Source organism: Chaetura pelagica, unplaced genomic scaffold (assembly GCF_000747805.2).
Source record: "Chaetura pelagica isolate M959 unplaced genomic scaffold, ChaPel_1.0 scaffold147, whole genome shotgun sequence".
NCBI classification, from domain to species: Eukaryota; Metazoa; Chordata; class Aves; order Apodiformes; family Apodidae; genus Chaetura; species Chaetura pelagica.
In genome coordinates, this window is record NW_009954194.1 from 3,756,637 (window position 1) to 3,772,281 (window position 15,645).

Here is a 15,645-nt window from a genome sequence, read left to right on the forward strand (position 1 = left end):
GATTTGAAAAGCTTTCTACTTGCAAATAAACTGTGGATAATTGTTAAAAAATTAACATAATAATAAATAGTTTATTTTGAGACTAAAGCACTCATAAACCCTGAAGAACTGAGATATTGGAATGTAATTGCAATGCATAGCCCTTAAATACAATAACAGAAAACATCAGGCTTCATCAATAGTGAGATAAAACCAGCTCTTGAAACTGCCTTTTTTAGTCCTTCAGTTAAGTAACTCTTCCTAATGTGTAGGTTCCACAATCAAGTAACATATAGGAATGTCCCATTTCACAGAAACCCGTTGAAACATCTACCACCCTGACATCGTTTGAAGAATAACTCTGCTAAATGCAAACAATCCAGGAGGTTCCTAGAGTGCAAGGATGATAACTTCCTTTCCCCAGTAACTGAGGAACCAATGAGGAGAGGTGCTATGCTGGATTTTGTCCTCACCAACAAGGAAGGGCTGGTAAGGGATGTTCAGCTCAAGGGCAGCCTTGGTTGCAGTGATCATGAAATGGTGGAGCTCAAGATCCTTAGAGCAGCAAGGAGGGCTCACAGAAAGCTTACTACCCTTAACTTCAGAAGATTTCAGCCTCTTCAGGGATCTGCTGAAGACAGCGTCTTAGGGTAACATCCTGGAGAGCGGAGGGGCCCATGAAAGCTGGCTGATATTTAAGGATCATCTTCTCCAGACCCAAGAGTGTTGCATCCCAACTAAGAGGAAGTCAAGTAGGAACTCCAAGGGGCTAGCACGGATGAGTAAGCAGCCCCTAGAAAAGCTCAAACTGAAGAAGGAAGCATACAGGAGGTGGAAGCTAGGACAGGTATCTTGGGAGGATTACAGAGAGGTTGTCTGAGCAGCTAGGGATCAGGTTAGGAGAGCCAAATCCCTGCTACAATTAAATCTTGCCAGGGATGTTAAGAACAATAAGAAAAGCTACTTTAGTTATGTTGAGGAGAAAAGGACGTCCAAGGAGAGTGTAGGCCCTCTCCTGAAGGGAACAAATGAGGTAGCAACACAGGATATTGAGAGGGCTGAGATCCTCCATGACTTCTTTGCTTCAGTCTTCTCTGGCAAGTGCTCCAGCCTCAACACAAAGGCCACAGAGGGTGTAAGCAAGGACTAGGAAAATTAATTACCCCTGACCGTAGGAGCAGGTTCATGACCATCTAAAGAACCTGAAGGTGCACAAATCTATGGGACCTGATGGGATTCACCCACAGGTCCTGAGGGAGCTGGTGGATGAAATTGCTAAGCCTCTGTCCATCGTGTTTGAGAGGTCATGGCAGTCTGGTGAGGTTCCCAGTGACTGGAAAAAAGGGAACACGGCCCGTGTTTTTAAAAAGGGGGAAAAGGAAGATTTAGGGAACTACAGACCAGTCTGTCTCATCTCTGTGCCTCGCAAGGTCATGGAGCAGATCCTCCTGGAAAGTCTGCCAAGGCATACAGAAAATAAAGAGGTGACTGGTGACAGCCAACATGGCTTCACTAAGGGCAAGTCGTGCCTGACCAACCTGGTGACCTTCTACAACAAGGCTGCAGAGATGGTGGATGGTGGCAGAGCAACTGATGTCATTCACCTGCATTTGTGCAAGGTATTTGACACTGTCCCACACGACATCCTGGTCTCCAAACCGACAAGGCATGGATTTGACAGATGGACAACTCGGTGGATAAGAGATTGGCTGGATGGCCACACCCAGAGAGCTGTGGTCAATGGCTCAATGTCGAAATGGGGGCAGGTGATGAGTGGTGTCCCTCAGGGGTCAGTATTGGGACCAGTGTTGTTTAACATCTTTGTTGGAGACATGGACAGTGAGATTGAGTGTATCCTCAGCAGGTTTGCTGATGATACCAAGCTGTGTGGTGTGGTTGACACCCAAGAGGTAAAGGAGGCCACCCAGAGGGACCTTGATAGGCTGGAGAGGTGGCCAGTGCCAACCTCATGAAGTTCAACAAGGCCAAGTGCAAGGTCCTGCACCTGGGTTGTAGCAACCCCAGGCAGAAATACAGGCTGGAGGAAGAATGGCTGGAGAGCAGTCCTGAGGAGAATGACTTGGGAGATCCAGGAGATCCCACCTGGAGTGCTGTGTCCCGTTCGAGGACTCCCAACATAAGAAGAACTTGGATTGAGTCCAGAGGAAGGTCACAAATATGTTCAGGGAGCTGGAGCACCTCTCCTATGAAGACAGGAGAGAGCTGGGGTTGTTCAGCCTGGAGAAGGGAAGGCTCCAAGGAGACATTACAGTGACCTTCCAGTACCTGAAGAGGGCCTATAGGAAAGCTGGGGAGGAACTTATTACAAGGGTGTGTAGTGAGAGGACAAGGGGGAATGGATCAAAGCTGGAAAAGAGGAGATTTAAGTTAGACATTAGGAGGAGTTACTTTAGTGTGAGGGTGGTGAGACACTGGCACAGGTTGCCCAGGGAAGTTGTGGAAGCCCCATCCCTGGGAAGTGTTCAAGGCCAGGCTGGATGAAGCCTGGAGACACCTGGTCTAGTGGGTGGTGTCCCTGCCCATGGAAAGGGGGGTTGGAACTGGATGATCTTTAAAGTCCCTTCCAAATGATTCTGATTAATTTCACGCTCCAACCTAACTTTAAACTCTGTTCATGTGTGTCCTGTCTATATTCATTTGATCATCATTCATGAGTATGTATGAGATATATGACTAAATCTACATGGTTATCAATCTTATGTGGGTTTGTGAAGAAGCACAGTAGCAATTTTAACAAGCTTTGATAGGTGCTGAGCCCTGCCTAGGTTCTGTCTACACAGCCTTGTAATTTTCTCTGAAAAAAAGCTGAAAAATAAGCAGACATATAAAGAAGAATTCAGAACCAGTTTGAAATCCTAGTAGAGGTTATGTCCAATGGGTTTCAGGTCAAACCATGCAGGCCAAACCTGTAAGGAAAATCTAATATAGTTATTACTCCACTCTGATTCACACAGAAGCAGGAAGCTTTAAAACACCCAGAAAAGTGTCTGTAACCCCTTAGACAGCGCTCAGACTTAAAGAAAAATCTTTTTTCTTAGCTGATGGCCACATCACATTTCCTTGTTTTAGTTTTATGTTGAGAGCAGTGAGAAATGAGCTAGGTTTCTTGAAGTGCATATTGTGTTACAAATACATCTTTACTGTACAACTCCTAATGCCTTAGTTGTGATGTTCTGGTTCTGACTATTGCCAGACAGTCCAAATAAATCAGTGAGAAGAAGCTAGAGAAGGAAAATGTCTAAATTTAGCTTCAGATGTTTATCAAGTTCTTCCATTTTTTATTTGTTTTTAATTGAGAGGACCCTAATTAATTTTCTATGGTGTAAAGCAGGTTTAAGGTGAAAAGTGTATTTTACCACATGGATTGGACATTTGCTCTTGAATACACAAAATGCTTTTGGGTAATGCTTATTGAGTGTATTTGGACTAATCATATATATATGCTATAAATATTCCTCATCTGCAGTAAGAGTAACAGCTGTCATCTCTGTGTACAATCCATCCAATATACTATTGCCTCTTGAGCCAGATGTAATATACACTTGGAAAAATGAGAATATTTCAGACTAGCCAACCTACAAATGAATGAACCACATCAACATAGCAGTTAACTTTTCTTTTTGAATTCAAGTCCCTGTACCACTCATGAATAATGCAGCAGAGTAGACACATATAGAAGACTTCATTGTATGAGCAGGTATTATTATACACATAATGCCGGTTAGTTTGAGCAAAAAAAGACTAATAGGCATTTCCACTAAAACTACCCAGTTCTTTTGCAGTATGGCTGTAAAAACGCAATAAGCTGTGACCTGCATACTTTCCCCAAAGTATGCTTTATCCCTGGGGAGATGCAGAGCAAGAAATATTTATTTTATCTTTGACTAGAAAGTTTTATATCAAATATTTGCTCGATCAATGCTCATGTAGTCAGAAAGATGTGCCTGAGAAATGGTGTGGTCTCAAGTGGGAGCCAGGGTCTGCACTCAACTCTGTGGCCACTTGATACGTGGGGTTGGAGTCAATCATCTACTAATTTCTGTACCTCCACTTCCACAGCAGTGTACACTTTCCATACTTTGAAAACTGCTTTCAATCTTTGTAGGGTTTTTATGAAGTGCTCTTACGTGAATTGGCTGTCACTACTCTCCTGATTACTTGAGTATCTGAGCACTAAAATACCTCTTAAATCTAGTTTTACATTGCTTAGAGGTGTAATGATTCGTGTTTGTACAGACAGGGGCAGAAGCTATTGGACCCCTTGTCTAAGGTCACAAGAGAAGGCTGTGGCAGAACAGGGATTCCCATGTCCACGTTGATGATAAACCACTGCATCATCTTTCTGCATATTCCTAGATGTTTGAGTACACTAACATATTTGGTCAAGTACCTGTAATGGCTGGGATGACATTTTTTTACTTTTACAGGGAAGCAGGGTGCAACCTTTCATTTGGCTTGTGAACCCCAATAACCATTATCTAAAATTTTGTTCATTCAAGATCAAACCTCTGGAAAATACTTCACAGGGGGCTATGTCAAAACAAGGAAAATAATCAAAGTAAGTTATATTTGCACTTAAAGTTACTTACAGAGCCTTGAAGCTGTGCAGTAGAATACATTTAAGGTTTACTTGAGCATGACTAAATAGAAAGAAAAAAATACTTTCATTTATATGCATATATAGCTCATTGCTGGCATCCATCACTCTAATACGGTATCATGCAACAGATGCCACAAATGCTGATTGGTTTTCTCCCTTAGCCAAATATCTGTTTTATTTCATAATCCTTCTCAGTTTGGATTTTATGGTGAATTTTTTAGGGATGAAGGTGGGAAATGGGGGAGGGGATATTATAATACTTCTTGATTTTTCCAAATGGATGAAAATCAATGAAACAGAAAAAAAACAAACATCCCTCATATGGTTGTTAATGCTCAGTTTCATTTCATGGACTTGCCTGTATGAAAAATGAGCTGAAGACAATATAAACTAATTTGGATTTCTGAAAAATGTCCATATTCTAAGACTCAAATTCAGAGCTGATATCTAAGATTTCCAAAGTATGTTGTGGCAGTAAAATGAAAGAAGTGCTTTAAAAAGTTGGAAAATATTATTTTTCTTCTTGAGCAAAGGATACCAAGAAAGCTATTTTCAAAAAAGTAATAGTCATATCACTGTTACCAAAGCAAGTGTCCTTCTGACAGCCACACCATTATCTCAGTGGGGCTTTGCACTAGAAAAATGCCATCAGCTACAACAGCAGGCTCCATGAGTTAGACGTGTTGTGTTTTAGAGGATAAAAATGAAATACTTGTGATATCCTAGTTGCACAGAGGAAATAGCAGTGTCTGACCTTGATGGTATTTTAAACATTGGAAATGCCAGAGGTCATAGTGACCTGTAATTCTTCTCAGAATAAGTGGTGGCCCTGTGGTGTTGAATGTTCACCAAAAGGGAGAAAAAGAGCATACAAAACCTAAAAGAAAAGTGTGATGAACAGAATAAGCCAAAAAATCTGAGAGTGTGAGAGCAAAAACACCTCAGGAGAATGACTACTCAGATACGAAGGTGGCAGTGAACTTAGCCTGACTCTTCACTGTTTATCAGGGCTGCAACACAAACGTGATTTCTGCAAGGCTGATGTGGTGTTGGTGGGACTGTTGCTCAAAACACCTTAGTTTTACTCAACTGAATTTGGTATTGCTGTCAACTGTCAAATAATTTTTATTATTGTTTCCTAATGAATTTCCCCAGTTTTTTAATCTGCATTTTTGAGTATGTTGGAATGATCAAAAGAGACCAAGTTGTCTCAACTTAGTGAATTAAACCTTTCCAGAAAACCCCAGTGGCTGCAAGCTTGGCTCATTTCAAATGCAGGCTCAGGTGTGTTTACATACTTCCATAGTCACTTAATATTATCTTTATTATCTCTTCCACAAAACATGTTGCAATCATTGCACCTTGATGTAAAGCTTATGGGACTGTGACTTGTAGAAAGAAAATATGCTTTTTTCTTAATGAAGATCTGAAAATGTAACATCCCACTTTCTATCCATGTTAAACATAAAAATTAAGAAAATTTGTTCACATGTTGTGGCTATGTTTTTTAACCACTTATTTGGCTTACTACTGATTAAATTACATGGTTTGATGCCTCATTAAATAATTACTTTCTTACAGAAATCCAATTTACAGGAAAATCAAATTATAAGATTTTTTTCTAGAAATTCAGAGCAATAACCACCATGAAAAAAAGGAAGTACAGAGAAATAGAAATTCTATGGATAATAAGTCCTTGTCATAGCTAAACATAAATGCTTAATCTTAGATGTTTTACAAAAACAAGATAATTCATCAAACTGATGTATTTCAAAACCTGAGACACTTCAGGATGATAATGTAGTCAAGTCCTTCTGAAATGTGACTTGACTTAAATTTAGATAATTACAGACTGTTTCTACAGTTCTCCAGTTTTCTGGGGGGAACTAGCCCCAGCTGAATTAGTGCAAGGTAAAGAATAAACCCAAACTAAGCTTTCTTTAAGGAAAGTGTTTGCTACAAATTTATAAAATAAACAGGAAACATAAGAAGGTTTGAAAACAGGGGGGAGACACAGGTGACACCAGCATCTTGGTGGGAAAAAATCGCTGCATCTTCTCTATCAAATTATGTATAAGATTAACACACAGTACTGAATCTTTTCAATACGATATTGAATTCCTACTTAAATTTAAGGATTAACTGAAAGATCCCAGTCATCAGGCTCTCAAGTCTTCCATTCAGGGACATGTTCTTGGGAGGGATGACCTGTGGGAGCAAGATTTAAGTTGACACAAGTCTGTGTGGAAGGTGGTTTTGCTAAACTGATCATCTTGTTCCATCACACCAATACTGACCAGCTTGAATTACAAGACAGTGCCCCATTGGTAAAATCTGTGGCCAAAGACCACAGTTGCAGGTCACTGATGGACAATCTTGCTTCTCAAACATCTGGGTAACCCTAAATCTTATATTAAAAGTGACTTTAATAGTGTAAATGGGATATTATTGAAATGGGGAAAATACAATTTTAGCCCATTTTAGTGGCTGGATGTATATGAAACTTACAACTTTCATAGGACTATATGATTACGTGAGTTACGTTTGTGTTGAGTTTGTTCATGTTGTCACATTTTTCCAGTGACAGTGTGTCTCCATAATTTTGTCAATTCCTGTTATGGCAATAACAGGCTCATAGATGGAGGTACATGACCAAAACCAGGAACAGAAGAAAGTTTTAATTTAAAAAAAAAAATCCTGTTAACTTGCACTGAACTTTGTCAACTGTGGTTCACTGAATTTATCTTCAAGTCTGATGCTTTTCTGACAAGTCACTGAAAAACTGGTATCACACTTTGTCATATTTGTATTTCCGTGGCTCTGTATCAATTTTTTCAGGATGTTGTTGGATATTTTTTAAAACCACCAGATGTACCAATGAACCAGAGATTTGAAGGTCATGCTGTGTTCAGTCTCATGCAACATGACCAATAACGATATTTCTGAGAAATGAAATTTCTCACTCATCTTCACAGCAAACCCCTTCAGCGTCCAGAGCAGACTGTGGTGTCACATTTTCAGGAAGCAGGAGTAAATTCATCCTGCTGCTAAGCTAAAATGAAATCTCCCAAATCCAACTTATGCTGCATCTATGAAATAATCTTACACTATTAGCATTTTGTATAGTGTTAAGGTGGCAAACTTTGCAGGAGTGATCCTGCCAGCTCATTATGGGACAAGCTCCCGTCACTGTAACAGAATATGGGAATTATCCTGCAGTGTTTGCTGTAAAAATACTACACTTGTATTACTATGCATCTGCAAGAAGATAATATAACTTACCTGAATTATCCAGTACCCTTTTAATAGGTCTTATTCTTTCTGGAATATGAAATGTTTCTTTTTTGAGATATTGGGCACTGGAGGCATTGAACCAAGAGGAGTTGATGAATAAAAATAATGGAGCATATTTTAAAGCAAACTTCCTCTTTCCTGAATATTAAATAACTTTGGTGTTCAAGAGAAAAAGGAAATACTACAGAGTAAAATTACATTACTTGGAAACAGTCTTGTTTTTTAATCTGATTTCTGATTCTGACTTAACACTTTACAAATTATTTTCCTTTTCTTCTCTCCTTTATTTTGCAGTTAACTTTGACCACTTTCAAATATTGCGGGCGATTGGGAAAGGAAGTTTTGGAAAGGTAAGAATCCATTTATTTTTAGCAGTTAAAAAACGAATAGAGAATGAATTTGTTTATTTCTGATGTGACCTGATTAAACCATGGTAAAGGTATATAGATGTTGTAGCCTGTTGCTTTTTAGAGACATCTGATCATCAGTATGAAGTGACTTTGATTATTCATTAACTTATCTCTCTCACAATACATTCACTACAATTAGTTGAATAAAAATGGTTGTAATAATTGTCTCCTCTACAGGGATTAGCAGAATTTAGAAATCAGTCCCTAAACCAAAACAAAAGACAAACAAAAAAATAGGACCAGACTACTTTTTTACACAGTCCACTAGACCGATCTTGTTCTTAAATCTCTGGACTTTTAAATGTCTTTAAAATAATTGCAGCATTTGAAAGACACTTTACATAGATTCAATACTCTGGGGACTGTATAACTGACATACACTATAATTATGATCATTGAATAAATATTTGTTCAATTTAACAGGCTTTTGCTGTAACAGAGAAGATTAATAGTTTGCTTACACACGAGTAGTTGACTTTTCTTTCCTATAATAAAGAGTATAACAAGGTTTAAAATTTTTAATATAGGTAAACAAAAGGCTATGCAGTTATAGAAAATCGTATTATAAAAACATTATAAATGGTTATTCACAGGAATATATTTGAATGGAAAATATTACTTCAGTACTAATCAAGAAATACCTATCTAGATCTTTGTTTAAACAATTCTTGTACGTATGCCAGCTGAGTGCTGGTGAGCTACTCCTGTAGTTATGCATTAAACACATACACAGGATTTTGTTGGCTCTTGGCCTTCCATGCAGAAAAATTACTTTCAATTTCAGAGGCTTGAAGTATTTTCCACAGAACAACATGGTCTTAATGGCATGATCCTTATTTGTTTCAGTAGATTTCAAGAGAAACCTTCTTTGAGGTTCGTAGGAGAATATGTTGCCAGTGCAAAAAGGTGTTCCAAAATCCCTTGAAAGTCAGGGCAGCTGGAGATCTACAGTTGTTTATTATCACAATACACTGATGGAATATCATGTTAAACTAAACAGAGGTCCAAGAGGACAAGTTAGATCCAAGATAAGCAATTAAAGAGATATCCAACTCATGCTGGCCATAACAAAGATCACCTGCATCTCTCTCTCTTCAAAACGTCACACCTATACTGCTTCTGCCCTTTCAAAGAGACCCTCACTCTTCAACATCATGCAAAAAAATAAACCAAGTCCATGTGCTTTATGAAATCTTTCTGGTTTATGGTTGATGCACTCTTCTCCATGACATTCAGGAAACCAATGAATGTTTCTATGGTATTTCTAGAAATTTCTAGTTTTCTTATGGGTTCATGTGGCTGCAGTGTCCCTGTGAAGCTGTTTTGGGGATATATATGGGTGAGAATGGAGTTTCAGAGCCCCAGTAGAACATGTTTAATGCAAGAAAGGAGTCAAGCATAAGGGATGAATCTAACCCCCCTGCCAGAGCAGGACCAAAAAAACTAGGGCAGGTCACTCAGAAAGACATCCAGACTGGTCTTTATAGTCTCCAGAGAAGGAGACTCCACAACCTATCTGGAGAGCCTGTTCCAGTGCTTTGTAACCTTCACAGTAAAGAAATTCTTCCTCATGTTGAGGTGGAACTTCCTGTACTCGAGTTTGAATCCATTGTTCCTCCTCCTATCACAGGGCACAAGTGAAAAGAGGTTGTCCCTGCCTTCTTGATGTCCAGCTCTCATGTATTTATAGACATTAATTAGATTCCCCCTCAGTCTTCTTCTCTCTAAACTGAAAAACATCAGGTGTCTCAGCCTTTCCTCATAAGGCAGGTGTTCCAGTCTCTTAATCATCCTTGTAGCCTCTGTTGGACTCTCTCAAGTCCCCTCTAAAGTTAAACCCTTATTTTGCAGCTGCTAAATGAAACAGAAGAGTCCTTGGTGTAACAGGCTTATTTTTCCCAAATGAATCAAAGTTTCTGACCAATCACCTTGTTTTTCCTTCCAGACACAGGGAAAATAATAAGTCCATTTTAAAATGATCTATTATACCATAGACAAAAACCCAACATGGTATATCAGTTACCATTTCAAGTGTTTTTCTCTCTGAGTCAGTCTTGCCTTTATAGTTCATTTAGAAGTCTGGCTGCTGGCAACTTTTCCTATTACTGTCCTTCTGGAAGGACCTGGCAGCAGAAATGTCAACAAATGATGCAAGACCTCTAATCTCTATTGACTTGCTGTTTACAGTTTGGGGTCTATTGTGCTCTAACATCCAGCAACATGTAACACCCCGTTTGGTACCCCACCTGCCTTGAGCTGCCTTCTTCCTTTACAGCTGCTCTGTGGCCTTTTCTGTTTTCTGAGAGCAGTAAGATGTTTTAAGACATGCTCTACTTTGTTAATTTTATTGCTGTTGGTACAATGGTACTCTCTCTTTCAATATTCTCAGATTACTGTGGTTGCTACAGCAACCTTAGGCCTCTGCAGGATGTTGCTGCAGGAGGTATCTGATATGGCAGAAACTCCACGCAGCTCAGCTCTCTCTTGCGTGCAAGGCTCAAGGTTATTCTCTGCACCTTTTCTCCTCCATTGGGGCCAGCTGCTTCAGCAGCCATGCTCTGTCCCTCCCAGCTGGCTTCAGAAAACAGCTCCCTCCCTTTTCCTTTGGTATTTTCAGTTCACAGTAGCAACATTTGCTGTTACAGGAATTCCTAAGCCATTTTGTAAATGCTTTATATTTCAAGTGCTTGTCTTTTGTGAGAGGTGGCCAACTGCTCTGAGCTGCTGCCTCAGCAAACACTGTGTCTTAGGGACATGGTAAGAGCAGGTGCAGTCTTGAGTGTGTTGTAGCATCTTCCTCAAGAAAAGTAAAGATACATCACAGCAGTTGTGAGGAGGGTAGGAACTTAGTATGGAGAGAAGAGAAACAAAAAGCATGCTCTTGTTTCCAGATACAACCAGGCTGGCTTCTCTCTGTTTGGAAAAGTGCTCTCTGGGAGCTCAGGTTACACCCTGGTAAGGGACAGATGAAGAAGGTGAACTCTGAGCCTGTGTAGGACCATCACAGCCACAGTTCCTCTCTAAGTCATTGGTTCTTTTGCTCAAGCCAAATGAACCAAGCCATGGCAGACTGGTGTGTGACCATGCACTGAACACTTGTGTCCCCCCCCAGGCACATGTATACATACCTAGTGTATGTGTCTGTACCCACCAGTACATACAGATACTGGTACAGACCTGTGAGCTGCTGAAAGGGTGACAGTGGTACCCAAGTGAGGTACATGGCACACCACTAATAGTAGCTTAGCTGGCTTCAGTGACCTTGCCTTGCTAGGTACAGGATGGGAGCTTTTTGCTTATGCTCATATATCATCATATATAACAGGAAACATTGGGGGTTATGTTTTCAGTGTTTTGTTTTTGTTTTTTTTTTTGTCATTGTGTTTGTTTGTTTGTTTGTTTTAAAGACCTTTAAGCTAGTTATGCTTGCCATGTTCCAGCTGTTAGTACTTCCACATAGCTTTGAAGTGGATGAGGTCATGGATTTTGTCAAAACAGAGGTTATTCATATATTAAATATTTCCTTTCTAGGTCAATTCAGAAGTAGACACTTTAACATACTCAAACAAAAAATGCTGAACACTGATCTATTTCTTTATGCCATGTGATACCTTAAAAATACTCTCTCATGCTTAATCGGGTGAATTTTTTTCAGTCTGTTATATGTAGAACCATCATTCTTACCAAACAAAATATTGCAAAAAATTATGCTTCTGAAAATCACCCAATAAGTACAAAACTGACTACGAGTGAAATGCAATAATTATAATTGTTCTTTACTCAACAATAACCATAGTATTGCAGGGTTACTGTCAGAAAGAACTGTATTCAGGTGCAACAAGATTTCATGGATATTATGCTACTAATTTTATTCAAGTTCTCTGTTCATCTGACTTCCCTAACTTAAATTCAAATTATTATTTCGATGTACAAACTCTTTTTCCTGTTTGTCTAAGATGCTGAGACAGAGAACTTAGTTCTGATTAATTGGGTTGTACAAAACAGTGACTTCTTATGCTGAAGTAATTGAAATTACACGGTGTGAAACAGATGGGAGCCCAGAATCACATCTGCACTGAGGGAGAGTACTTTACTAAATAACATGCTAAATATTTCAGAAAAAAAAAAAAAAAAAAAAAGATGCTGCTATCCTAAAAGCAACATAATGCACAACTGTGGAGTATTAATATCGTTTGACAGTGTAAACACACCTTTTTTTAGCTTGAGTTAATATGAAAGGAGACTAAGGAGATGCTTGGTCCTTGCTCCAGTTGTCGTGGTTTGCCCAGAGGAATCTAGGAATGAATCCCCCCATTTCAAGCAAATACCCTGGCAGAGCAAAACCAAACTTATGACACCCATTCTCCAGCTTCTGTGTAAATCTTTACAAGTCTGCTTGTAGGCTGAGATTATGAGCATTAATTTTTCAGAGTATATGGGTTAGAACAGATGAGGTAGCAGCATTTTAGGCTCATGCTTTGCAGATTTGACAATCCCCACATGGTGTGGAACATACAGCTGATTTCTGTCTTGTTGTCCCCTGCATCTAGGTGAGTGTCTTCTGCCCATGCAGTGCCACTGACCCTCTCCTGGGCTGTGATTACTCTGCCCAGTCCAATCTCCTGACCTGACATACTTGATGCATAAGTTCACAATACATGAGCAAGGCTGAGATGTGCACTCTAGCTGTTAGCTCTCCACCCAACAGTGGTCTAGTACAAAGAAGCTTTCTCTGACAGAGGTTTTGTGCCTCTCCTGTTTTTATGACCTGTCATGAGACCATATCATGAGGTAGTTTGAGAAGTCTAAGTACTCATGTACCAAACTCAGACATAAATATCTTTATTGAGACTAAGTGGTACTATTTCCTGATGTTGTTTCTGGACCAAGCACATGGTAGCTAGAAGTCTTTTGAAACTAGTGGGAAACAAGAGAAATCTGTGTTTTGCAGCAAGTTTGATTTTCCAGCCATCACCATCTTTTGCTCTGGGAAGAGCTTTTCTGAAGCTACCTGTGGCTGCTTCACCAACACAGCACTATGCAGCTTTCTGCAGCAAAACATTAGCAAATTCTGCCCTAGTTTTCCTCAGCTTAACTCTGTTGCTTCACTTACTTTGCTCTACAATAGCTCATAGTCACTCATGTGGGTGACTGCTTGTCACTCACAGCAGTCTCAGTGGCTGTGTGACCTCTTAATCCACAGATCAAACTCTTTCTGTAGGAGCTCTATTATTTACATGTGAAATCAGAGGAGATCCAAGAAGGTGGCTTAGAATTGGACCACAGTGTATGTTACTCCTGAAAAATGAAGTTGAGCCCTGAAGCCATAATCTATTGGTTTTCTTCCCCTGGTTCTGAGGGAAAATGGCTCCAAGTCCACTCTGCTCAAATTTCTTTTAACCTGATAGTTTTGAAGGCAATGAATTGTTGCCTTCTCCCAGATATAAAAGAGATACAATGACTTGATAATAGCTAAGACATGTTGAAAAACTCTCTTTAGAAAGGGAGTATTTTCACAACAGACTTCTAAAAATAAGCATCAAATTCATGGGGATTCATATGCCTACCTTTAAACATGTACAGCACACATGCCTACAGCTACATGCCTACACACATGCCTACAACCTAGCTACCTACAGTCTCTTAAGAGGGACCTTGTAAGAGAAGCCATCCCTCTAGAGATGGTCCCCTGGACCTATTTAGACCTGTACCTTAGGTGGAGATGAATGTGCTTGTCCCTGTCTGCGACTATGAAGCTGGATAACTGTTGAGTTTGTGGTGCTTGCATTTGGTTTAAAGCATCACCCGTAGAGACTGCTGAAGCAATCACTTCAGTGTGAGCAGAGCACTGCCTGGGCTTTGGCAAGTGATACTCCAGAAAAATTGAAAGAGGATGTTTTAGTAATGTGAGCGTGACAGGCTTCCTTACTGCTCTGTGTAAATAAGGCAATTCTGCACACACTGCTACAATAATGAGTCATCACAGAATTTGTTTGTTGAGGTGCCATAGCACCTGTTTGTCCCTATTTTTAAATTACTCCTTTGAAAAGAATTTAAGCCATAAAACAAACAAACAAACAAACAGTTTCTCATTAAGACTTTGCATGTGATGAGAGCTCGAGGGCTTTTTCTTTCCCAGGGCAGTGGAAAAGTTCTGAACAGCTGACAGCCATCAGGTAGAAATGCCAGGGAAGGTCTCCACTACTATTCAGAACTGTAACAGAATGTCAAGTATTTTTCACAATAACATGCATATGGATAAAGCTTGGTTTTCCTGATTGTTTTTAGGAAGTAACTTAAAAAAACCCTATGGATTTTGAAACCATGTTAAAAAGATGGGCAGAGCTACACATGGCTATAAAATGTTTACTATCATTCTGTTTGCAAGGTGTGTGCTAGGCAGGCTTCTGCTACCAACAGAAGGTCTGTTTCAGCTGTGCTTAATACTCTTGTCTTTGCTGGCAGGTAGGAAACCCAAGTGCCTTCTGCAGTCACAGTTGACATTTAAAACATATTTACATTACACATTTAGATGTTGTATATGATCCCAGTTTACACCACTGGTCAAATCTATAATTCTCAGCTGAGTAAAGCCCCATTCTCTCAGCAGTGTTATAATCAAAGGTTCAATAGGGAGGCTTATTTTTCACAGGATAGGAGACTTCTGCAAACACCTCATTTTGGCCAAGTTCCGTATGAAAATCATTCTGCAAATTCATTGAAGTAAATGAACTTCTGGGCTTAGATTCTGAGCCAAAATCCATAAATATTGTACTTTATAATATGATTCACTATATTAGAGTGTCCACAGAATCTTGGACAGGATGTCAGGAATTGCCTCTACAAATGGTACTTATACTGTTGAAGAGCCTATGCCAGCTTGAACAATTCATATTCATCCCTCCATTTCAGTTTAAGCTCCCTTGTTATCTTTTCTTCCCCCAAAAGGCCAACCCTAATTCCCCATTTTTCCATAGCCTGGGTTCTTTCTAGATGAGTTTGAACCTTTAGTTACCTTAAGGACATCACTAACATTCAGACTTTCCATTACAGCCCAAGGAGGTAAATGAAACAAAACTTCATTGTGCAGCATTGATGGGTTCAAGACAAAACATTGCCATCCATGTTTGACTTAATTAGTAGAACATCTGACATTAGAAAAGATGATTAGAAACTCTGCTTAATCTTACCATTATAGGTTAAATGTACTCTATTAACTCAAATCTTTGGAGTAGATTTAAGCTCAAGGACACACTTCACGGGAATAGACTTGCAGAGAAATAAATATGGTTCAGTTTCATTGGCCCAGTTCCTCTTGGAGGGACTGGAAAAGGGTAGGGA

General features: G+C 39.6%; 1 protein-coding gene across 1 annotated transcript in view; it reads left to right on the top strand.

The window, feature by feature from the left end:
- The first annotated feature begins 1,735 nt into the window (after positions 1 to 1,735).
- STK32B (serine/threonine kinase 32B) overlaps positions 1,736 to 15,645 on the top strand; it is a 140,816-nt gene continuing 126,906 nt past the window's right edge. Inside the window, exons 1-2 of the mRNA XM_010003139.1 lie at positions 1,736 to 1,745; positions 8,189 to 8,244. Coding sequence (XP_010001441.1) covers positions 1,736 to 1,745; positions 8,189 to 8,244 — 66 coding nt within the window. The remainder of the gene's footprint in view (positions 1,746 to 8,188; positions 8,245 to 15,645) is intronic.